The sequence below is a fragment of the Mastigoproctus giganteus genome, chromosome 4, assembly GCF_048544385.1.
Source record: "Mastigoproctus giganteus isolate SK-2022 chromosome 4, ASM4854438v1, whole genome shotgun sequence".
Lineage (NCBI taxonomy): Eukaryota > Metazoa > Arthropoda > Arachnida > Uropygi > Thelyphonidae > Mastigoproctus > Mastigoproctus giganteus.
The window spans coordinates 44,898,371-44,925,691 of NC_143578.1; the positions used below are offsets into that span (position 1 = coordinate 44,898,371).

General features: G+C 36.6%; 1 protein-coding gene across 1 annotated transcript in view; it reads right to left on the bottom strand.

The window, feature by feature from the left end:
• Window positions 1-21,232, bottom strand: part of LOC150086682 (monocarboxylate transporter 12-B-like) — a 103,242-nt gene extending 82,010 nt beyond the window's left edge. The window contains exons 1-2 of the mRNA XM_090371524.1: window positions 20,929-21,232; window positions 1,738-2,055 (exon numbers count right to left, since the gene is read on the bottom strand). Of these exons, the coding sequence (XP_090227650.1) occupies window positions 1,738-2,055; window positions 20,929-21,190 (580 nt within the window). The 5' untranslated portion in view covers window positions 21,191-21,232. The remainder of the gene's footprint in view (window positions 1-1,737; window positions 2,056-20,928) is intronic.
• Between the last annotated feature and the right edge of the window lie 6,089 nt (window positions 21,233-27,321).

Here is a 27,321-nt window from a genome sequence, read left to right on the forward strand (position 1 = left end):
TGTAAGATAGTCAGAGAGTTCCTCGACCAACAGTAACACCAGACATAACACCAACCACCCTGTGTACTTGGTAGCAATACCCGTCACGAGGTGGAACCCCAATTAGGGAGAAATAATATAAGAGCAATAATAATAATGATAAATCGACAAGAATGAAATGGCTACTTACCCGATCGACATAGTTGTGCCCAACGTCAGCAACATCCAAAAAAAAAAAAAAACATACGAGGAGAAGATCAGAAAGTACTCAGACCTAAGACATGGAACTCCAGAAAGCTACAATCCTGAACATCTGTAGGATAGTAAGAAAGTTCCTCGACCAACAGTAACAATAATAATAGTAACCTGACACAACCAACCACGCCATGCACTTGGTACCAGTACCCGTAACGGAGCAGGAAAAATCCCATAAAGGAGAAAAAGGTTTTTATAATAAAAAGTCACCCAGAGATAATTCTAGAGTTTCTTACTCAAAGAATCATATACCTGAAGAGTAAGGACCAAGAAACCCGGCGAAATACAGACTGATCACCTGTCTCCCATCAGTGTACATGATCCTGACCAGCTGCATAACCAAAAAGATATCAGAACACTTGGAGAGCCAGAACATAGTGGCCGATCAGCAGAAGGGATGCAAGGTGCAATTAGCCATTGCTGCGGCAGTTATGGAGCAAGCCTACAAGAGGCACCGGAACCTGAACACTGCCTAATAATGGATAGGATACGATAAGATACGCCATAATAACGGACAAGAGGATCCCGCACTAGCGGACACAATTCGTTTACAAAAAAGAAAAGACCTACTTGATCGATATAGTGGTACTCAGCACCAGTAATCTACAGAAAACGTACGAGGGAAGTACACAGGAGGTCAAAGATATGTGTCTATGGAACAAGTAACGACCATCCCGATCATTGTGCCAACCCAGCATGGTTCCAAATACTCTACACAAGAGCCTAGCAGCAATAGGTCTCCAAGAAAACATCTCCACAAGGAACTCAAGAAAGTTGTCATCCTGAATACCTCTAGGATAGTCAGAGAGTTCCTCGACCAACAGCAATGGCCAGACATAACAACCACCCTGTGCATTTGGCACCAGTACCCATCACCGGGTGGAACTCCCCTTCCCCGATAGGGAGAAAAAAGAAATAATAATAATTAATCAGCGATAGACCTTGTTGCCGTGGGCTCCGAAATGCTTGGCAGGTTAAGCACCATCGCCCAGAAAAATAACTACTGCAAACGTAGGTTTTTTTTTTTAAATAAGTTGCTTTAGGTAGTTTGTAAGTATAATAGAAATCTTTAAATATTAAGAATATTAGTTACGAGTAATTTGAGGATATTTGTGTGCTATTGACCTGTATTAGATTTGTTATTTGCGTGAGAATATCACTTACGTAGATGGAGATGCCAAAGAAAACGAGTTATGTAAATTCGACTGAAATTAGTATACATACATACACATAAAGTAAGCATTGTATACTTACTATAACAATCCAGTAGTATGGAAGAATAAAAGGATCATTGAGTCCATCTAATATGGTCAGAAAAAAATTATTATAGATGACAATGGAATCTAAAATGGGTGGTCATCTAAAACAAAAGCAAAACTGTAAGGAATCTGTAAGTTTTCACTGAACTTATTATTTTTCATTTGGTTTCTCAGATTCGCATGTACGGTTAAATGTGCATTGTGCAAAATTGAATATATTTAAATATTCATATTCAACACTCACCTGAACTGAGATAACACCCTGATAACAAGGATCCAATCCATGCAGTTTTACTTTTTGGAGCTTGAAAATAGCGAAGGTACTCCACAAAAAAGATGCCGTAGCTGTAGGCAATGCCATCGACTATCATATTGGATAAAAAAGAAGCGGCCACAACTACCCACCCCCAACCGCCATCTGGAGGTTCTGGAGGTTCACACGTACATTCTTTTCCTTCACTGTGGTCTCTGGATCCACGCTGAATTCCTTTGCGTTCTTGTTCAATGAAAGTAAGTGGTGGAAGTTCGTCCAACTGGGTGTCAGTTTCTTCAGTGATTTTATCTGGACAGAACAAAGACATTTATTGTTGTTGATTATCAGAGGCAACTTAGAATATGCAACTTAGAATTTCAACTTCAGCTCTATAAAACTTATTTTTTTAACAGAAGGGATTAACAATTGAAATTTATGTAAATACTGTACATAAAAACAAAACAAAATATATCACTGTACGTACGGTATCACTAAATGACATATAAAACTGTTCATTTTTCGGTTTGTTGGTTACAGACTGAAGTTTTCAATATCATGAGATTTTCCTTTGGTTAGCACTAGTAAGAATTTAACTGGTGTTGAAAAAAAAAAGTAAAGAAAAAGCGAAAAATAAATATAACCTGTGCATTCGCCAATACCTGATTTTCATATGATGACACAGTGTATATGGCATAACCTCAAAAAATCCAGTATTTTTTGATCTGAAAGTCATAGACCGAAATAGGAAAAATAAACTAAGTTGACTTAAAAAAGACACCTCGGGTGTCAAATTTGTGCATTACGTTTCATTAATATTTCCAATATTAATAGAATATTGGGAATATTTCCAACATTAATGGAACAATGGGAATATTTCCAATATTAATGGAACACTAATGAAACATCAATTTCTTTCTTTCCTTTTTTCTTTTTTTTACACATTTCCTATACTATATTGCTTTCGTTGGTAGCACAGTTGGTAGAATCGCCATCCTCTCCACACCACGTGGAAAAGACCCGTGTTCGAGTCCCGTCAATGACGAGGAATTTTTATGGTCCTTTTCCACAATGTGGCTGAGTTAGTCGGGCTCAGACGAGGGTAGCATTGTTTTTTATCCAAGAAACTCAGGTTTTTGTCCAGCAAACAGAAAATCGACCTCGAAACACACGCAATTTACCTACCGTATACACAGAGCAATATGGCCTTAGTCGATGCTCCTAAAACACTACTACAACAACAACTGAAAATGCTGCCATTTCAAGGTTATTAGTGATCTCGTATTTTCCAATACAATTTTTCCAGCAGTTTTCAATGTCTGTTGAGCATGCTTTCTTCCACTCTAATCCTATATTGTATGCAATGTCTTTCAGTGTTAAAGTTTTCAGAAATTCTTAATTTCCTACTTTAAGAGGTCAAAAATGCTGATTTTCGTATACCACCCCTCAAAAGTGCATTAACGCTGAACCAAGTGAGTATTTCAGAATAATTTTTATATATCAGGGAGACGTGGCGTGAAAGACATAGTTGTATTATGATAATTTTCCCGATAGAAAATTATCCCGTTTTACTTTCCCTTTTGTTTTGCTCGAACCTCTTTAACCGGGCTTCAGATCAGTAACTCGCCATTTCCATGGGCGGTGGGCGCATCCCTATTCCAGTCATATCCATACTTTTGTAAATTATCTCTTGCTGAGAGAAAAATTGTTGAAATAAGCTTCCACGTAGTGTTGTGAAAGTGGGTAGTTTGAATAAATTTAAAGAAAGGTTCGAACAAATTATTGGCAGGAGTGAGCAAATGAAGTGAGATTATTTTTTTCTTTTCTTTTGTTGTATACGCTTTAATTCCTTACATTGTGTTGTTAATACTTATGCTAATCCTACTAATACTAAGATATAAACCAATTGGTTTCATTTTACAATTAAACGTAAATAGCCACGTAATTTAAGTGATAGAATTTTTACAGTTATTGTCTTACTATAGCATCAATGTTTTTTTAAATGTTTATATATTGTCTTACAGAAAATTTGCTTAGATGTTTAATCTTTAAATAAATACGTATTGGCAACATTTATTACTCAATTACTCATTTCATTTGACGATTGGCTTATGAGAACAAATAACTTTTTCTGCCACTAGAGGTCGCAATTGAATAAAGACAATGCGTCAGTGTTGTAATCGGGAAACTTTTATCATGTGGTCTGACAACAGCCAAGTTATTTTTAGCTTATTGATTAAGCTAGGAATACTGAGAATACCCTGGAAATACTGTGACAAATAAACGTAATAGCAAGACTGCATGGAACATCCTTTACCTATAAATTATAATGTATTTTAGTTTCATACATTCTGTTGATTACAGAGTACAATATTTATGTTCATTTTCAAATTGTAGAACAATGTGATAAATGAGATAACTACTTTAGAAGTATGATATTATATCAAACAATTCCCATAATTTCCTGGGGCCAACATAAACAAGCACAGTATGTTCTCTGAATACAAGTAACCTCGTAATTACACTAAGGGTTTAGCATATTACTCCAATTTTTTAATGTTGTTTATTCAATACAAGTGCCCTTGTATATCAGCGGCGAGCAACAGGGGATCACGAAATGTTTTTAAGACGTTATCAGAACTTGTATTTTTGGCATAAATAGATTTTTCTTTTAGTTTAATACATGTACATAAAATGAAAAGAAATTTTCTCTCTGCTTCCTTCATATCGAATAATAATAAGTGCGACAACTCATGGTTATAATGGATTACCATCCTGACGGACCCGGGTTCGAGTCCCGCCCTTGGCGAGATGGAACGCGTCTCCATCACGCTGGGAGGCCGGCATAATAATTGTAATAAATTACAATAATAATAATAATAATAATTGCGAAAGTCGCTTCAGCGGACCTACCTCCTCCAAGGTAGAGGGAGAGGTAGGTTCCTTTCTAAAATGAAGCTTTCAAATCTGTATGCAGCTCTAGAAAGGTGATAATCGTGACGTTGTCCCTATTCGCAAAATTCCTGTTTATCATTGACAAAACAATTTTAGTAAATAAAGTTAATCTTTAATGAGGATAAAAATTGATTCTTACTTTCTTTATTAAATGAGTTGAATGAGGCTATGCCAGAGAGGAGTTAATTTATAGTTTCAGATAACTCATTTCAGTTTCAGTCTTTGGACACCATTCTGGTTAAATCATAAGAACGTTGGCTGTTTGTATGCAAACAAATGTGTTTATGATATTTTATTAACAGAATTAAGTATATCTTTTATATTCTGCTTGTAACACCTTGGTACTGTTTCTGTACCTACCATGTGATGTCTGGAATTAACTTATAACCTGTTACTTCCAGAAATGAGGTGGCCAAATACATGTAGGAGGACAGTATAGTTTAATATTAGTTAAGATATTAGTATTAGTATTGGCTGAATAATGAAAGGAAGCAAGTTGTGTTTTTTTTAGACAATATTAGCAAAAAAAAAACCTTGTATCTCGCTTTCTCCCCCCCCCATCTCTTAATCCATTCCTTTAAATTTATTTCAACTTCCTAGCACTTCAACAGCATTAGGAGGAAGTTGTGTTGGGTGTTAAGCATATCTGCAACTTGGGTCATATTTCATGTTTGCTGGATGAAAAACCCGAGTTTCCGAAAAAGATACATACAAATTTCTCGTGTCACTGACGTGGTTCGAACTCTCTCTCTCTCTCTCTCTCTCTCTCTCTCTACCTGGTGTAAGGATGATGGTGATTATAACAACTGTGGTACCAACTAGGGCTAGGAGGAAGTGTACTTCAATTTGTGTGTACTGCTTGGTAAAGAGTAAAATATCATCTGCGTTTAGTTTACTCTTTCTTGGGGAGAATACTTTTTTGTCTCTTTCCCTCTCCTCCAGTGAGTCGGTTGCTTACTATAGATCTGCGTCCTTCCAAAAACGAGGTTTCCAACCGGTATGCAGTATTCAAGGTGTGGCTTAGCCGTTGCTTTAATATGTATATTTAAAACGATAAGAATTTGATATTGAATAATAATTTATTATTGTTACATTTGGTATGGACAGTTCCGAGCTGGGTGGTGTCATCTAGTTATACTAAAAGCAGGGGAATATGATTGTATAAAACTGCTAGTAATAAATAAATAAACTTTACTGTATGCACCATAGCCTTGAAGTAACAAATGAACGGTCTTTCACGGCAGGAAGCCATGGGCCAGTATGAAACAGAGGGTATGACAGGCGTATATATGATAATTGTATTAAAATTATTATTTTAGGGTTACCCGTAAATTAAATACATTAACCCATATTTGGGTCTATAAATTGCGTATGTTCTATGGTTGATTTGCCTGTTTTGCTGGACGAAAAAAACCCAGTTACTGGGGAGAAAAACCTTGCTATCTACGCCTGAGACCAACTAACTCAGCCACGGAGTGAAAAAAACCCATTAAAGTTCCTCGCGTCATTGACAGGATTCGAACCCAGGCCTTTTCCACCCGGTGTGGGGAGGACGGTGACGATACCACTGTGCTACCGCGCAGACTTGATATGATAATTGTATTAACATAATAAAATAATGTACAAGCATGCAAAAATATACATATATACATACATACATGTAAGTATGAGTAGCCGCCAACAGGCCGTCTTTTGGTGTTTGTAAGCCCAGTGTACTCGTCATTCCAAGACCTCACTGTATTATATCATATCAAACATTTTAAAATGCCTTTAGAGCGTTTTTGTAAATTTTATATTGAAGTTATCTGCATAACACTTATTTCAACAGCAACTTACTAGCAATACGAACTTTGATGCCGTATTACAAGCTATGATTCTGATAACACAAAAAAAGCAGAAGAAAGAATTTATCTTAAAAATCTGTGCTTAAAAATAATTTGTAGAATTTTGTTGTTTGAACAAAATCGTTCAAATGACAGTCCTGGTAGCCACCATAAATGAGTTGTTAAAAGTAAAGAGGTGACAAACTGTTTGAATTACGAGTGACCCTAATATAATACAGTATATATATATATATATATATATATATATATATATTTTTTTTTTTTTTTTTTTATCACCAGTTCTCTCGAGTAACTTCACATCCTCTTCATAAATGACTGTATCACATCTGTTGACAGCAAATGGAACAAGCAGTGCCATGAAACGAACTGCGGAGAGAATACCACCATGGAGAACTTCAGTAGATTAAACTTAAAAGCATCTTTGGGCTAAAGCCTCAGGTTGCGTAGAGGTTAGCTGACGTACACGTTAGTATAAATGCATCATTTAAGTACATCTCATATTGTGAATACCTTCACATCGAGTGCCATGATATTGTACTACCTCGAATAAGTAACGCTTCACCAACGGACAACACTGTTGTTACTTATTCTTGGTGGATTCTACCACTCAAACGTCACCGTTTCGAAACTTATTGGCTTCTTATCGGTGGTTGGGCAGGTACCCTGGTGTTGCAATAATGACAATCCAATTATGAAGTATAACTCCACAATATGAGAGATGCCTGATGGTGTGCAAGTAGATTAAACTTTCGAGATCAATAACTCCAGTAGTTATTGATTTCGAAATTCTGGAGGGATTCTGCTTCCAAATTATGGTTCTTTCACTTAGGACACTGATATTTATTAGTTAAAGCGATCCCAGCCAACCAATGGCAACCCCGCTGTCAGTTACACATAATTTAGCAGTACTCTTATATACTCCCTCTCCTGTTTGCCCGAGTACAGGTAGGGAAAAAACCTGCTATGACCAAAAAAGATTGATATGAACAAACTGAAAATAATCAAATTACATAAAAAAATAAATATGCATATAATTAAATTTCAGACAAAGTCCAAACTTCATTGGAAAGAGCTACATCTATTCCCAGTCTGCTGGAAAGCCAGCAGTGCCAGGAACTACCGAGAATAGAAATGCCAGCACCAGGAGCTGGAGTTGCAGTGGATATAGCCGACTCAAGCCTCCACGATTTCACAGAACTTTAGGTAATTCGGCACTACACCATACCGCATTACAAGGATTCCAGATGAAGAACAGTCTTCCGCCTAAGAAATATTGCAGTTGCAAAGGCTTGGAAAGCCAGGAAGTTCTGTTTATCAACTAGATTTGTCTCGCAGCCTTCTGCCATAAGATTGAGATAACTAACCCGGGATACAAATTAAATTCGTAGATCGCTGTACTCCTCACAGTTGTACATAATATGTTCCCATGATTCTCTTTCGCCCCCAATGGCAACTAGATCTTTCAGTAATTCCTAAATCACGCAACTTTGCATTAATCAACCCAAGCACGGTACTAAGTACTATAGGTTCTAATACCTCTCGTGTTTGGGGTTCACATAAAAAAAAAAAAAAAAATCGAACCATGACCAGTCAATAAGAAGATAACTTGTCAGTTTGGGGCAAACCATTTGAATTTTATCGAGGCTGCATTTCTTAAATCTGGGAAAAATTTTTGTGTAATCTGCCCTTTATCACAAACACTCCAGCGCTCTTGCCAGACTTTTACCAAGGCATCCCAGATTCTTGCCCTTTCTTTCCTGGGATCTGCAGATGTCCACCTCTATATTCAGAAAAGAACAGGGAATGCCACGGCAGATGAAGTAAGACCATGCACAATACACCAAATGCAGATCAATAGGCAATTTTCCAGTCACAACCTGCAAAGCTGGGGTCAACACAGTTCTGCATGCCTTGCCGTCCTCCCCACAACGGGTGGAAAAGGCCCGGGTTCGAATCCCGTCGATGACGCGAGGAACTTTAATGGGCTTTTTTCACTCCGTGGCTGAATTAGTCGGTCTCAAGCGTAGATAGCAAAGTTTTTCCCCCCAGAAACTGGGGTTTTTCGTCCAGCAAAACAGACAAATCGACCATAGAACACATGCAATTAACAGACATAAGACATAGCATGGCAGATGAATTTAATTATTCGGGTGGCCTAAATATAAAAAAAAATGTACTGCATGCCATGCACATCCTAAGGAGCATTACTCTTTGAATAGAACTGAGCTTTCTAGTAAATACTTTTCCACTTACACACTCAAACCAGATTGGTGCACCATATGTTACCATGGGGATAAATACACATTCATATAGCAAGTCCAGCGCCTTACCTTTTATTCCCCAGCCAACCTTAGTGATTCCAGTAATCATCCCAATAAATTTCCTCACCTTTTCGGATAAGTAACATGTGAGTTGAAAGTCAAAAATCTGTCAAATATAATGCCTAGATATTTTAATTGCCTTGCCGATTTTAGGCTCGACCAATTCATTCTCACAACTGGGGGTCTTCTACTTGAAAAATTACCCTTGAAGACCATTGTCCTTGTTTTGGTTCCTAATACAGTCAGTATATGTAACCTACACCAGATTTTAACTTCGCGCATAGAGAGAGATGGTGGCATATACTGATGATCTTGTGCTGTTTATTGAAGGAAATCACGGATGCAACTAGAAACCAGGTCACAGCAGGTTTTGCTTGAACTTTCACTTAGGACAGGGGTCTGCAACCTTTTTTGAGTGAAGAGCCATTTTTGATCTAATTTTAAAAAAAGAGAATCCGAAGAGCCGCACCTCAGCTCAAGGTGGATGAGGAGAGGGGTTTAAGAAATGGAATAGAATAGGAAGGTGTTTTATTAAAAAAATATATTTTTTGAAATATTATTTATTAATACTGAAAAAACGTAACAAACATCCAATTAGGTACGAATTAATGTGATTTCTATTGCTGAACGTCTTGAGTGAGTCTCTCAACATCAGGCGAGTATGCCGTAATTTTCATCTTTAAACATGCTGAGAGACTTGCATTGTTCAGACGGTTTCTTGGTGTATTTTTAATATAGTTCATGCTCGAAAATACAGTATTTTCCTGCAGAAATACGTCGAACCAAACACTGAGAGAAGTTCAAAAATGCAAATATTTTCAAATTTATGTGTCCAGTAAGCTACTCCACGTATCGAACGAACACAATTTGGTATTGCTTTTTCAACTATCGCCATCCATTTGTGTAGAATTTCAAGGGCAGCCTTTTGCCTGTCCAAATCCTCAATTTCAGTTTTAAGGCATTTTAGTCTTGCACTCCACATGTTCTTGATTTTTAAGTCCTCTAACTCCATATTGTGCTTCATGTGGGCTAAAAGTTAAGAAGCTGCAGTTACATGCTCAGAGCCACAGGTTGCCGACCCCTGTCCTACGGCTTAGTCCGTTTGCGGTCGGACGAGTCTGGAAGTCCTTGTCAGAGTTACGCATACTAGATTTCGACCTCCAAAGTGAGGTTGAAACTTCACCAAAGAATAAGTGCGTTGGTTACATGGTTAAATTGGAACCTTTTACGGAGGTTCCAACTTTATAACTCTTTTAAGGAACCAGTAGATTATTTTATTTTTCCAAAAAGGCGGAATTTGTGTTAAGTTTTTATACTAAGAGGATTTTTTTGATAAAAATCCCAAACACGAACGGTATTAGAATCTATATCACTTAATATCGTCCATGGGTTGAAGGTTGAGAAAATGAAAGAATATACTTGTTGATATTAGATTTGAATATCTGTAGATTGTAATTTTCAGGAAATACGTGTAGAGGGAGGTTTTTCCAGAAAACGGAAGTTGATGTAATAAATGAGGAAGAAGAAAAGTTGGTTCTGGGAGTTTGATGTTGGACAGTAAAGGGATACTAATTGGTTTCGGCACTTAATTCGAGAGAGAATTATAGAAGCCAATTCAGAAGAATTGCTCCTGGAAGTATCTATAGAAAAGTCATAATATAAACAGAACGTCTATGAGACAAAAAACTGTGGAGAGACTTTGTAAGAGATGTATCAGTAATTAACCTAACTGCCTCCTTTGAATGGAGACTAGACGCCTGAAAGAGGTTATGGGGGAACTGCCCCAGATGTGGGAACAATATTCCATGATAGGGCGGATTTGAGATTTGTGCAAAGTAAGTAGCAGTTTAGAAGAAAAATAACACCGAGAGAGGAGTAAACCCAGTTATTTCGATCAAACTAAGCAATATTTGTGATGTGCTTATGCCAAGAGAGATTAGAAGTCAGGGTAATCCCTAATAGAGATTATGTGATCTTGTCTAGAAATCTGAGCGTTGTCGAAGATAATCATAGAAGTAGAAGGATCTTTTTTGCGAGATATAAAACAGAACTGAGTTTTAGAAGGATTGAAATTAACTAAGTTATTTTTGCCCCACTGGAGAATTACCTGGAGATCAGCATTTAAGGAATTATTAGAGGATATTCGAGAAATTGAAGCTGTTTGTGCAGGGGGAAGGTGGAATGCAATGTGCTATCATCAGCAAAACTATGAATAGGCTTTCCAGTCAATGAAAGAAGGTCTTTAATATACAAGATGAAAAGAGTGGTAAAAAGAACTGAACCTTGGGGAACAGCAGCATTAGTGGAGAAGTTACAAGACAGAGCCGTCTAACAACACCGCAGTGAACGGTCACAGAGAAAACTGGATACCCAATTACAAAAAAACAGTTGTCAAACTATAAGATGGGAGCTTATTTAGAAGACCTTTATACCAAACAGGATTAAAAGCCTTTGAAATGTCAAGAGCAACTGCTTGAGTTTCATCAAACGTTTCCATTGAATTTGTCGATAGATGGATAACATAAGCCAGTATATCACTAGTTGGTAGACACTGACAGAATCCATATTGGCGATCATTGATCAAGTGGAAGGTATCTGGATAGTTTAGAAGTTGGCGGTTAATGGATTTCTCCATTACTTTTAAAAGATTAGAAGTAAGTGCAATGGGACGATAATTGTATAGCAGGGATTTATCATCCTTTTTAGCAACTGACTGGAAGTGAGCAAATTTCAAAGCATATGGAAAAACACGGTGGAATAAGGAAATGTAAAAAGGCTACATAGAATAGGATTATACAGGGTGATTCACTACCAGTGCGACAAACTTGCAGGAGGTGTAGGGGGTACAAAGACGAATCGGAATCACATAGCATTGCAGGGTCCGAAATGCCTTCGTCATGTGGTAGAGGACGTTGAACGGGAGGTCGCGTGAACAGCGATCCCGCTGGAAGTCAGCATTTGCGAACCGGTTCCCGAGGCAGTAGGATGGACGAGTATTCAAACGTTGAACTGGCCGACATGCACCTCGCGTATGAAGCTGCGGACTGTAACGGGCGCGCCGCTCTGCGCTTGTACCAGGAACATTTCCCGCACAGGCGTGCTCCTCATCATACGATTTTAATCGTATGATGAGAAGGTTACGTGAGACTGGTTGTTTCACGAGAGGTACCATGAATCGAGAGCGAACGACGAGGACGCCAGATAATGAGGAGAATGTCCTACGTCTTGCAGAAGGCAATCCTCGAATACTCGAGCGATAGGTCAACGATTGGATATTTCCCAATCCACTGTATGGAGGATACTGTCAACAAACCAAATGAGTTAATACCATCTGCAACGCGTCCAATCATTGGAGCCTGCGGATTATCCACTCCGGAGGACTTTTGCTACTTGGTTTCTTCAACAGAAACGATTCGCAAATGCTGACTTCCAGCGGGATCGCTGTTCACGCGACCTCCCGTTCAACGTCCTCTACCGCATGACAAAGGCATTTCGGACCCTGCAATGCTATGTGATTCCGATTAGTCTTTGTGCCCCCTACACCTCCTGCAAGTTTGTCGCACTGGTAGTGAATCACCCTGTATAGGATCTACATAAATAGGATGCACATTCGTGAATATATCATGTGCACACGTTTTGAGAACAAGTTGGAGAAATGCCATCAATAGCGGAGCTTCTACTTATGCAAATTTTAATATAAATTAAAAGATTTTAATTTATATTAAATTTTCACTTTTTAATTTTCACATCTCTCCTATACTTCAGTATATATTAAAGAGGTACTTTATATTAAAGAATTAAGAGATATTAAAATTAAAGCGGTATCTTCCCTTCATATTAAAAAGGTCGTAAATTACAGATAAAGAAGTTTTGTCAAATCATTTAATTTATGTTAAGTTATTATATTAAGAGTTTAATAGTTAGAAGATTAATCATTAATTATGCACGATAGATGTGGGAAGAGAAAATAATTTATGTACTTTATTTTGCTGGATATAAGATGTAGGCCTATATCATGGTAATTGTACTATAAACAAATTTACAGTACAGAGCAGTACCGGTATTTTTTTTTTTTTTTTTTTTTTTTAATAATGTGGCCATCTAAAAACTGGAAAGTTCCAAGATCCGGAAAAGATCACCCCCGAAGGTTATGGTTTTAAAAGGTCTATTGTATTTGAAATTTTGCTAAGCTAAGTACTGTAAATATGAAAATTTATTATGTGAAACTTTGAGAAAGGGGCGCTGTAATAAACAAAAGTTGACTGTTATCCAATGGCTTCTTCGAATGAATGTAACTAGCAGCAGAATTTTCCCTTTTGCAATGTCTTCCTTCTATTGTCCAGTGTTTTGTTTTCGTTTATGGTAAATGCTTGAACTGACTTGTGTGTGTGTGATACCATAACGTAATTATGATAATAAGTTATACCGTCTTAATGTATAATTTGATTACATAACGTTAGTTTAGTTATCTAATTAAATAGTACGTTAAGACTATATAGGTTAATGAAAGAGGAATAACGAAATAGGTTAATGGTTGAAATGCAATGAATGAAATTTCATTAACTGTCGAAATAATTACGAATTCACTGCCACATGAGTAAACGTCATGTGTAAATAATAAAAAAATAATAACAGAATAGGTTTTTTCTTTCTTTTTTCAAGGCTGTAAGAGGCTTTCGATTTTTTAACACGAATTTTTTTTCTTAAAAAGAACTGGAATAGTTTCACTAATATACATAATTTGATATCTAACGCTATATATTTGTGATATCACGCTATATATTCGAATTTCGTAAAAAAAAAAAAAAAATCCACATTCGTGAATATATATCAAAAAAATAGTAGTTACTTGACTATTTGTAGTTACTAGTGTGTGACAACACTTATTGAACCAGGTGATTCATAGTAATATTGGAACAGCGTGAATGATTTCATCTCAAAAATTCCGTGCCTACTCAGAAAAAAAACAAAAAAAACTGACTTATAAGAGAGTGAATCATACATGACCATCACTACGGAAAGAGGACTTTTTTTGATTCATTACTTCAAATAACTTTTTAACTATCGTGGGGAAGTTAAAAATCAAAGGGGGGAGGCTATATTCTATTTCAAACAGTGTTACTTTTTATATTATTTCATATCTTTTTACTGTTTCACATCCAACATTTAAAATTCAATAATAAATGTACATGGCAGTTAAAAATAAAAGCGAAAATCTGCAGGGGGGTGATAGGGAACTTTGGTCGTTATAAAAACCTAAATTCAGTTTTCACGAAACTAATTTACGAATTATTTATAACGTAATTTATTACGTTATAAATAGCTTATTATTTATAAAATAATTATTGAATACGTTAACGAAGATTGTTGGATACGTTAATTAAAAAGGTAAATGATACGCAAATTAATTCATTTATGAACAATTAAGAGCTCAGTAAATAAATATTGTAATTGGCTACAGAGAAAAAGAGCCACGATTATAATGTTCATACATACAAAATTTGTATGAGAGCGTGTTTTAAATATGTATTCAAAAACTGGATAAGAGCTGTGCGCTTCAAAAAAAAAAAAAAAAAATAATAATAATAAAACACCTGCACTCGTAGATGCGCACTAAACTAGCAAACACATTGATATTCATCCGATGATTCCGCACACAATAATAAACTATGAAAGACGCAGTTTTTTTGTGACCTTTGATGCCTCATCTATACTCCAGTCTCAAAAATATATTTACAACAGCAAGAAACGCAAACGTGTGCCCTCGTGGGTAGCACAGTTGGTAGAATCGCCATCCGCTCCTCACCGCGTGGAAAAGACCCGAACTCGAGTCCGTCGATAACGTAAGGAATTTTTATGGGGCTTTTTCACAAAGTGGCTGAGTTAGTCGGTCTCAGGAGAGGGTAGCATGGTTTCTATTCCCTGAAACTCAAGTTTTTCATCCAGCAAACAGAAGATCGACCACAAGAACGCACGCAATTTACAGACAGTATATATGGAGCAACATGGCCTTTGTTGCTGGTGCTCCTAAAACCCTACTACAACAACCCTAACGTGTAGCACGCGAGGTACAGATGATCCCCACAATTGCTTTAAGTGAATCAAGATCTGAACCAAGCTGAGTTTATTTCCTTGTTTAGTAGATAGGAGCGCTAAATAGGGATTTTGTTGCTCGTCTGAAAAATTAAGTAAAATTTAGTTTCTGACAATAAGTTTTATGGTGTATGTATATATTTCTGTCCTTTTGCAATGATTATTTGTGTTCAATACGTTTGATCCAGCTGATTATTTGTGTACTTTAACGTTGATCTGCCGCGTCATTGACGGGACTTGAACCAACTGTGAACCGGCGATTCTACCAACTGTGCATTCATATAAATAATTTTTAAATGTATACAGTACCATGAAAATAAAAATATTCATTAACTGCAATATAGTGAGTATTTTAAAACTAAAAGCTCTGCGTAATGTTTTTGCCTAAGTTTCCACAAAATTTACAGACGACCTTGATGCGTTCCTTAGCTTTTGCACACCGGTGCACTTTCCATTATACTCTGTTCTTGGTATTTTAATTATGTCTATGAGTGTATGAAGTATATGATCTCTCTATATTTTGACTTTAAATGAACATTATGAAAGAAGATATTGATTTCGTGATGTCGAAAATATGATATCGTGTTTCGAAACTACGATTCTGTGATTATAAGGGGTTTATGCTCTATATTTTATCGAAGCACTCTAAATAAATGCAGGACAGCCGATTTGGAAGGCTTACAAGATATCAGAATTCATCTCCTGAGTACTTAGTGAATTTATACTTCACATGTACCACCACTGGTTAGTGGAAGATTGGAAGAACGTTGCTTATTGTGACCAATCCCGGTTCCTGCTGTTTCACACTGATGGCAGGACCAGAATTTGACGAAAATAACATGTATCCATGGGCCCATTCTGCTAGGTGTCAACAATCTTGGCTGGTAGTGGTGATGTAATGGTGTGAAGTGTGTTTTTGTGATACACAATGAGGCTCTTGATACCGTTTGGATACTACAGATTGGAAATTGTTTTCCATCGGGCGCATCCCTTTGTGGTTCAATATCTGCGGATGGGTTCTTCCAACAGCGTAATATGCCATGTCACAAGGCCAGAATTGTACAGAACTGGTTCCAGGAGCATAAACATTTAGTCTTCTGCGGTGGCTTTCTCAGTTATCAGATGAAAAAATTCAACACTTTTTAATAACGAAACTGTTTTGAGAACAGTGAAGATTTCCCAAGCACTGCTTATCTAAGGTATCGAGAACGATTCAGTTGCTTCTGGACTCTGACTCCCAGAGGTTCTCCTTTAAAAAAGGGGAAAAAAAAATAGAGAGAGAGAAGTGGATTCCTCATGACGTAGAATGTGAATGTAGTATACAATTGACCTCGGTGAAAAGGATAAAGTCGCGCTCTTTTACCCACCCTTTCTGTGTGTAACCATTGGCTGTAACCAGTTCATGACCAATATTCTTTCACACTACAATAAGCCCTGGATTCAATTTCTGTCGGGATCGGAGGAATACTTATGAATTTTTTTCACGCTCCGCCCTAGTTAGTCAGTGTTGGCGAAGTTTCATGCTTATTCTCCCGAAATAAACATGAAATTTTCCTTCTCTCAAATAGATCAACCGACCATGGAAAGCACGCAGTTTATAAACACAATATACTAGCATATACTGACGAATTCCCACTTACCTTTACTTATCAGGTGGGCTCCCTTGTACTCGTGCCTCTGGGTCTAGTCGTACCTGGTGCACATTCGGATGATACATCCCTGATTACTGCACGCACTGAATAGTTGGATATGTAAGTTTATCTTATACAGAAGTTTTTTGGCGTCAAATGAATGGAACTTGACCCGATATCACAAGATTTTGAAAACGTAAAAAATCCTCTTAGGGAAAACGGTATGAATAAATTATTTTCGAAATGATGTGTGTAATTCTGTAATACGAAATGTGCGTAACAGACAGTGATATTAATGACGATGGGTGGTCCAACTCCGTCCACTCTCATCTGTTCGATAACCATCAGTTAAGTTCGGATTTTGGATATGAAAACGTTCCTCATAAGCGTAACTAAGAATTTTGACACACACCTATGGCCAAACATCAGAATGCGCCTTTGTTTTCATAAAAATAATTAACTTATAATTATATTGTAATATTAATTACAATTCCAGGAGCACTGAATAATATTTTTGAATGAATTATGCCATTAATTAAATTTAAAAAAAATAATTATTATCCACGAGTGATGCCTTTATAATAAAAGAGGCTTTTATAATAATTGATTTAGATATTATTATATTTTTTATTATTATTAGCCATATGGTGCAAGGAAGCCTGAGGCTTATGCTGCACCAACCAAAAAAAATCTGAATTACCCCGAGAGAGAGAGAGAGAGAGAGAGAGAGAGAGAGAGAGAGAGAGAGAGAGAGTCAGAAGTAGAAGGGAATCACCAAGAAAGATAAGAATGATGATATCCAGCTCAGGACCCTGGGTGTGCCAAGCCCATACTCACCAGATGTGAGCCCATGGGGTTTTTTTATGCTAACGGCTTCTAAGCGTAACTTATATCGGTATAAATGTATTAAGTCTGTAGAAACGTGCGTTTAAGGGCCGATTTGCAGGAATCAGAGAAGGCAGAAAAACCAGGAATAACTCAGGGGAGTAAACCTTTCTCCCTCCACCTGAGATCGGCTAACTACAGTCTCAACTGAAGAGGACCTTAGAAATTCCTCTAATTGTCGATGGGAATCGAATCCAGACCTCTCCGAACGAGTGAAAAGTGGCGAAACCACCCTATTGTCACGGAGGACATTGATAAATAATAATAACAATTGTCGTTTTTTAAAAATAAATTATAAATTGAGTTATTCTAAATCTTTAACTCCAGTCAGAGCCTACGATGAGCCTACAGGCTGAGGCCACACTGGCTATATTTTACTTACGCCACTGATGCCCATTATCATTAAGTTATTTTGATATGAGTGAAGGAACAAAAGTTGCACTTTCTTACAGTAGAGTAATACTTAGTACATTCAAAAGGTTCCCGGAATCGCACACTGGTATTTAAATGGTTTGCGCTACGGCTGTGAGGTTTCGTGGGGCGCTGTCGTCGACCTTGGGTACGCATGCCAAGTGAGAACTAGCTCGACCTGGTGTGTCATAGCGGAATGTCGCAGTTTGAACAGCGTGATAACATCACGTTCTTCTTTAAACTTGGGAAAATGCTCCAGAGACGCTACTATAGAAAGTTTTTGGAGATGATGCTTTGAAGAAAATAGCAGTATACGAGTGGTTTAATCGGTTTAAAGCCGGAGAGGAAACACTGGAAGATGAACCTCGCGGTGGACGCCCTTCCACGTCATGAAACGACGAATATGTCACTAAATGAAGGGAACTTGTGCGAAATGATAAGCGAATAACTGTTACTGAGATTGCTCATGAAGTTGGAATGCCTGTGGGTTTAGTACACACAATCCTGACGCAAGATTTAGGGATGCATTCTGCGTGTGTGTGCAAAGTTTGTTCCACCCTTGCTGTCGGACGATTAAATGGGCCAAAAACTTATATTAAGCCACCCGAATATTTTTTTATTCATCTGCCGTCCACTGTGTATTATGTCCGTAAATTTCGTGTGCTCTATGGTCGATTTGACTGCTTTGCTGGACGAAGATTAAATAGGCCATGGCAGGTAATTTGTTTGGAAAATCTAGGCGGGATCCGAGCTTCATCAGAAAAGTAGTTACTGGGGATGAAAATTCGGTGTTCGCCTACGAACCCGAGACCAAGGTGAATCATCTGAATATCCACAAAGATGTTTCCACGGCCCAAAAAAAGTCTTGTGCAACAAAATCCAACGTCAAAAGTGCTGATCGTTTTTTCAACTATGTGGGCATAGTGCACGACGAAAATGTGCGGAGAAAACGACCTCAAAAATGGAAGGATGGCTGGATCCTGCACCATGACAATGTGCCCAGTCACACGGCGATGGCAGTTCACCAGTTCTTGGCTTCAAAAAAAAAAAAAAAAAAAAAAATCACAGTCATGCAGCAGTCCCCCCTACTCCCCTTATCTTGCACCGTCTGATTTCTGGCTGCTCCCTAAACTGAAAATCTAGCTTTGGGATCGTCATTTTGCTACAGTGGATCAAAGAAAACTACGAAGCGGTCCTATGTGCACTAAAAAAATAAATAAATAAAATCCACGATTTTAATGAACGTTGCAAAGCTTGGAAAGACCGACGAGACTGATCGATCTTGTGTGTGTGTGCGCGCACGCGTGCAGGAAGAAGGTACTTTGAAAGTGATTAGGCTAGTAAGCCCAACTGTTCATTCAATGAACTTTTATAATAAAATTCAGGGAACTTTTTGAGCGTAGTTCGTATTTGTTATTAATAGTTTAACAGTATTGTACAGCAGACTTCATTATATCATAAATCAGAGTGATAGATTAAGAATTCGCTTATATATATTGCTAGATTATTTTTGCCAAAGTTCCTATAGGCTGTGGATAATCATAATACTACGCGATTCTCTCCAACATTGTTCATATGAGTTGATTCACTGCATCCTGCTTACATCTTTTGAAGCAATTCAGTTGCTCACAAAACTCTAAGGCATCAGTTTAATTAACGGTTCTGCTATGTCCACTATGAGGCTTTTATTAGTCATAAACGTTAATAACTATCAATCTACAAAACAAATATGGCTTCTGTAGGTCAACACAAATTTTGTGTACAGTGCTTCATAAACGCGAATGAATGATTTTCGACTGTGTTTAGAGTCACCGAATCGACAAAAGTACTGCACAGTCTAGAAAACAGAAACAAATGAACTCCTTACTGGTAGTTTAAATTAAGATCCACGTTTCCGCTGAGGAGCACTCTCGAAAGCCGAAAGAATTATTTCTAATACTATGTTTTCATATGTAATTCACGAATTGCAGTTGTTTGAGGGGAGGGAGGGAGCAGTCTGTTCTAGTTTTTCTTTAAGTTAAATGGTTTTTTCCCCTTATTCTGTGATTAATAGAAGTCAAAAGTAAATATAGTATCTCCTTATCAATGAATTATTAAGATTATAACTTTATAGAACACTTAATAATTCATTAATAATTCAAAACTTTGTTGCCTAAATTTAGCCACAGTTTTTATGGAGAGAAGAAATAATAATGCCGGATTTCTATAAGTCCGATTTTAATGAAATTTAGTTTGGATCAATGAATATTTTTAACGAGCCTAAATACAAAATTTCATAAAAATCCGTCCACTGGGGATCCCTCTGTTACATGAGGAGGGATGGATATGATGAAGACGGTAGGCACTTAGCAGGTATATACAGTATATGAGCAAGTACCTAAAAAAAAAAAATGCGCGCTGAAATTATTGCAGTAAATTAAAATCTCATCTCTTAACAATGTTTCTCTTATAAAGTAGACAAGAAGATCTGCTCAATAATTTTCAGGTTGTCTTATATCTCCCCTCTAACGTACTTTATAATTTATAATGGTATTCTTTGTATACTTTTACTGCTAAAAATTCTTTACAGGATATTTTTATCGACACAGTTCAGTTTATTTAATTTGAAGCTTGATATGATAATTGAAAAACATAGCTCTCCCTCCTCCCACACGTACACAAAACAGGGGATCAGGACTAGAATTAAAACTTTATCGAAAAGCAACACGTTTTCAGGTATACCTATCATTAAATAATCGGAGAAGACTGCTTTCAGTTTTAGTTAGACTGGTCACATAAATACCAATTACCATGCACTTAGGAACACCAGCATAGATGGAAAAACAGATAACGGTTAGGAGTAACAAGGCCATCAATCATTAGAAACCGTTATCACCAACAAACACGAGTCACCGCATGATTCCAGACATACAGAGATTATACTTTAATTAGACCCCCGGATATCAGTTTTAACGAATTCGAAATGCTATCAAGAAGTCACGTGGGTTCTTGTCTGTAAAACGGAACTTAGGTTTATTCGGTAATTAGGAAGACAGACAAACTTACCGACAGAACCGACTGGCCATGGAAGAGTAGGTTCTCTAGCAAACTTCAAGAGTCCATTTAAAATGCCAGCTCTTGCACAGGGCATGCTATTACTTCTCCATCTCTTGCCCTTGTTCCTCTGTTGATCGGTAGTATTTATCATGATTCGATCTCTATGGTAACTCCCAATCCTGCGTACATATGTACTAGAAGGACACGTGGACAAAGGGTAAGTGAGATGTACTCCAATATTTGGTTGACTCTTACTAATACACCAGAACATTCGGTGGGATCAATTAAGCACCTTGTGCTAATTCTGGCTAGGTTCAGTAGTAACAGGAAACAGGGACGGCTCATCATGACCGTTATATGTCTACAGGAAGTGTTCGTTCATTACGCACAAGGCGCGCGAACGCACGGAGGACATAAAGGATGCATAAAGATCATAGAGGAAGAGGCAATTTTTTGCGCAAAAATTGTATTGTTCGTTATAGTTTAGGAACAGCGAAATAAGAGTTAACCAAAATGATAAAAAAACTTTAATTTAACAAAACGTTAGCACACCGTGATTCTTTTGACTAATTTATGATTCTATAACTTACATTTTTAAGCTCTAAATTACACCTGATAAAGGATATGATAAAAAGTAAAAGAGAGGGGGGAGGAATGTGCTTGCTCTAAAATCAGCTTCAGTTATTAGGTTTCAAAGAAAAGAGCTTGTCCAGCTCACCGACCGCCGAGTATGAAACACGTGAAAACATAAATACTGTAAGTTTTTAATGTGTTACTCAATAATTGTATTTTAATTAATCAATTACTTCAGTATATGCAGCGGAAAAAAATCGGAGTGAAAACAAATGCCGGTATGATTCCAAAATTTGGAGACACCCTTTGGGACACTATGCGATGTCCACTTTGGCAAGCTCCGATTTAATTAGATAAAAATCATGTTTAACCAACCTAGTTAGCTGTTTTGACACAGTTACTCAAGAGAGTTTTATGTAGGAAATAATTTCAACAATATATTTTTAAAATTTTATTTTATCAAAGTATTTGACTCAGTTCTTCATGAGAGGTTACTGTATAAGCTGGAACTTTTTGGAATGACGGTAATATTCTAAGGTGGATCGCAGTGTGGCTGGAGGTAGAGTGCTGTGATTAATTATTATTCTTCAGTTAGTCGAGCGTTAGAAATGAGATCCCAAAGAATCGGTTCTAGAACTACTGTTGTTTCTGATTTTATAAATGATGAAGGAATAGAGGACACGATGTCAAAATTTGCAGATGATGTAAAGATCGGGAGAATCATTAATGATCAGCACCATGCAGTGCTCCTTCATTATGACTTGGAGAGGCTTCAAGGATGGGCAGAAAATTGACAGCTATGTTTTAACGTATGCTTTTACACTTAGGGAATAGCAATTCCAAAATATCTTATACACTTGGTGGGGTTGAATTAAAAACTGTGGAGGAAGAAAAGGATTTGGGCTTTACGATACGGTCGGACAAGTTCTTTGGGCAATGTCGACAGACGGCAGAGAGTTCCCATAATGTCCTAACGATAATTTATCAAACATTTGCTTGTAGAAATAGCGAGGTCATATTCCTACTATATAAGGCTCCACTTGGAAAGAGTATCCAAGTATGGAGACTTCACTTAAGAAAAGACACTGAGCTTCTTGAAAGAGTCTAAAAACAGACAACTCGCATGGTAGTATTTGTGAAAAGGCACTCGTAAGAGGAAAGGCTTCGAATACATGGGCTACAGAGCCTGGAAATCAAACACATTAGAGGAGCCCTGACTGAGGACGAAAAGATCCTGAGAGGGAGCAGTAAAATGAATGAAGGCGAAATTTTCACTGTTATAAATGATTACAGAATGCCGACCGGGCTAGCCGGGTAGGTAAAGTGCCTGCCTGGCAACCCGAAGGTCGCGGGTTCGATTCCCGTCTCGGGCTGGATATCACGATGGTGCCGAAACAACCGGTTGGTTGGATATCCCGGCCACGATACACGAAGGAAGCAAGAAAAAACTGGTTCCTTCGTGTATTGATCACATCATACGAAATGAATTAGAGGCCATAAAATTATGAGGGAAGAGATTTAGACTGGATTATAAGAAGTTTTATTTTAGCCAGGGTATTGTTAATTACTGGAATAAGTTACCTCCGAGAGTAGTTGAGGCTGATGCTTGGGGAAATTCAGTTTTGAGCTTGATAGTTAACGCGAGGAGGGAAACATAGGATGTTTATTTTCTTTTTATATTGTATAGATTTGTTTGTTTTTTTATTTTCATTATTTATTTTTATTCATTTTATTATTGTTTATTTTATTTTATATATATTTTCGCGCCAGTGCAACAAAATCGATGGCTTCTTTGCACTATGTGGCTGGTGCTAACACTAATAGAACTGATCGATTTGGCATCCCTCAATTTTTCATATCCAAAATGTAAATAATAATTAATAGAAAACATTTATCCATTAATAGATGTTATATTTTATTTAGTCACTCAGTTTTCCCCATATTCAAATTACAATTTAATTTACAGAAAAACATATTCATAAATTATTACATATACAAAGTTCTTTATAGCAAAGAGAAGTGAGAAACCGATCATTACATTGAAAGGTTATAAAATCAGCAAAAGGAAGAGAAAAGCTTGAACATTTCATCACGAAAAACAAATCTGATAATAATGAAGAAAATTTTAATGAGGTGCATCATCGTCTAAACTTAGAGGAAAACATGTTTTGAAGAATGCGTCGAACTGGATATGGACACTGTGTGTTTTAGAATATGCACGAATGAAGAGGAACTCATTGAAGACATAATGGAACAAAAAATTTGTAGTGATGAAGAAGAGGAACTTGCTGTGGTTGAGCCAGAAATTTCGCTGGAGGACGCTCATCAAGGATTAGAATTTGTCATTGTTTTTAAAGCGCGGCCTAACTGCGAAGGTGAATTAATTGCCTTAGTAATTCTTTTTTAAAACATGCTCTACGAGTGAAACAGCGCATTTTGACAGATTATTTTAGCCTGAAATGAAATTCTCCTGTTTATGGTTAGGCCTTGATATATACTGTATGTATGTACAGTTGTACATATATGTGTACTGCACATATGTATATAGTAATTGTTGTATATACTGTATGTAATTTATAAATTAAGCGTATTATACCGTACATTCAGTGCAAAATATATAATCCTCATTTTCTTATTTAATATTACAGTACATATTTTGACTTCTAATAGATTGTACCATATTATATTAGTAGAATTACGTTAATAGAAGTAGAGGTGTGCAAAGCTTCATTCCTTGCATTATTCAAGGCGATAAATCCAGCATGTTCGAAGCAGTTGGCGATCACTTTTTCGTTAACCTCACCCTCATGCTGAAACACATAAATGCATTGCCTGCAGCACGTCGATTTGTGTTTTGTTTTCGAGACAAAGTATAATTTCGTGTAGCATTCTTCAACAGTTTTCCTTCGATGCACTGGATTACACCTTGATCGAGTGGCTGAAGAACCAGTATCATATTAGGTGGCAGGTACTCAACAGTGATTGCACGTAGGCCATTCACTTGACAATGAGTAGCAGTTATGCACAAATAGCAATTTTTTTTCTATTCTCCTCACTCATCTTGTGATCTAAATCTCTTTTTTATTCTTCGCAGACTTTTTATGACAATCAAAGCGTTTTATCCAGCAGCAACTTAAAAAAAAAAAAAAGGCCAGTTTCGCCAGCATCGAAGATGTCATTCTGGTCTTATGTCAACAAAAACATTTTTTAAATGATTATCCTTCCACTCCTTCGTAGCTTTAGTGTCTACGGCTGCACTTTCTCTGTACACTTTTTTGAAAGACTAGGCTGATACGCAAGTGATTCAGCCATATTTTTAAAAAGATTTCTGTCTACGGGAACGTTTTTTTTGCATGCATCATCATTAACCAAGAGTACCCTTTCATGAACTGGATACTTTTGAATAATATACTTCACCTTTCGTGTTTTGATCCAACCCAGCGCAACCGATTCCCCTAATCTTCCAATCTTTTAGAATGGTCAATAGAAAACGTGTACTCTTAGGAATGCCGAACTGTTTAATTAACGATGTTAGTCTTAAATTTACAGCTTGTAAAATATTAATTTTGTCTGTGATTGGTAGGTATATGGATAAGCATACAGGCTATACATACTGAAATGAACTTTAGTCCAAGATTAACAAAAAAAAAAAAAATTAGTTCCCTGTTAAAATTCCGGGTAATTCTTGTAGAGTTGATGTTGCTGAATTCAAATATGGCAACCATGTTGATGTAACATCCACCAATTTTAAGGGAGAAGGGATTAAAGTCAAAAAGTTCCTAGCAAAAAAGATTTCATATATTTTAAGAAAATGTTATATACAGTACTAAATAATGAACAATGTTCTGTTAACCTTATTCTATTTACAAAAATGTTTATCTGATAATAAAGCACTTATTTTGTCGTGTTTTTTTTTTTTTTTTTTGCTTTTTATAATCATCCACTGGTGTCTCCCTTACGAAATTCCAACAGTAGTCTGCCCAAGATATTTGGACTTCATTTTCCCTGGTATCTTTTTTCCCATTTGAGAAATAGCTTGAGAAATACCTTTCACCGTGTTCATCGGAGAACGCTCCCAAGTTTTCATGAATAAAGTCTAAATGGGAATGTAGGAAATGAAGCTTTAACGACAGCTCTTGGTTTTCGGTCATTAACCTACGATATTTGAAAATTGAAGGCGATGAGAATTTTTTAAGCACATATCTGAGTTTTTGAACATATTTCCTACGAGAATCTGTCGAAATTATTTCAGGGAGGAAATTGATGCCGACCAGTATATAATTTATTAGGCCAACGAGTAATTTCTCACAGTGAGCCTACAAGCTCGTCTTTGACTACAATAAATGTTCGTCCTTCATGGTCGTTTTAATTAGTGATGGGCATAACGAATGATTTCCATAATCGATAATTAGTAATCAAAAGATTTCAATAATCGAACGAATTGATTGAATAAAATAACCGAGTAATATAATCGAATGAAATAATGGAATAATATAATTTAATGAAATTATCAAATAAAATGATATAATTCGATTATATCATTCGAATGATTGTCATAATTGAATGAATCATTCGGATAATATGAGTATAATCGAAATAATCGATTATGATCTCTAGGTTAACTAATGTAAAATAGCATTAAGTTTATCGTAAATCGGCTGACCTACCACAGAGGTCGTTATAACGTGATGGGGCATTATAAATAGGGTCACTGTAAAGAGCTTATACAACAGTATTATATTTTATTTTTAATGCGGCCCTTGCGCTTTACAAAAAAATTGCAATGCACCCAGATTTTTTTTTAAAGAAATTTAATAAAAAAATTTTGCAATGCACTCAGATTTTTTATCACTCAAATTTTTTTTAATAAAAAATCTGAGTGTGTTGCGAAATTTCCATCCCCCCCGCCACAAAGCAAATTTTTATTATGGATTTCAATTCCATTATCCATAATTAATCACGACCTCTCCATATACAAAATTCTCCATAAGGAATATTTCATTCAAACGAGATTTATAAGGTAGTAATAATTACATGGGCAGTTGTCCAGGAATTGTATATATTTTCTACAGTGAAATTTTCATTTCATTAATACTCGTACATGTTATTATCATTATCATTATTATCCATATGGTGCAAGGAAGCCTGAGGCTTTTGCTGCACCAGGGAAAAAAGAAAAGGAAAAAAAAAAAAAAAAAATCTGAGTTACCCTGAGAAAGAGAGAGAGAAATCACCAAGAAAGAGAAGAATGATGATATCCAGCTCAGGACCCTGTGTGTGCCAAGCCCGTACTCACCAGATGTGAGCCCCTGAGACTATATTCCTTTAACGTATTTCACCTTACTCACAAAAATTGATTTCAAATTAAAACTGCATGCCTAAAGGTAGTGGTTTTTAAACTTAATGACAACTCACGTGATAAAAATAAAATAAAAATTATATAAGAAAATTTGTTGTCACGGCTTTTTTGGTCTGGTAGCTTTTTCGAGCATATATTGAAATGAAGTAGTGTCCAAAAATTATAAATATGCTTGAAGAGTACACCTAAAACAAGGTTTAAAACATGCTTGAAGAGTACATTTAAAACAAGGTTTAAAAAACGAAACTTACCTCAAAATAAATCTGTAAATAAAAGCCTTAATAATATCTATATCATAATTGTATTATAATATTAATAATATTATATACTTTTCTTTAGCAACTAGCATATCCTCCTTTCGTTTCGACTAATTTGCCTCAGGGGCTCACATCTGGTGAGTATGGGCTTGACAAACCGAGGGTCCTGAGCTGGACATCATCATTACAGTATTCTCTTTCTTGCCTTCTTGG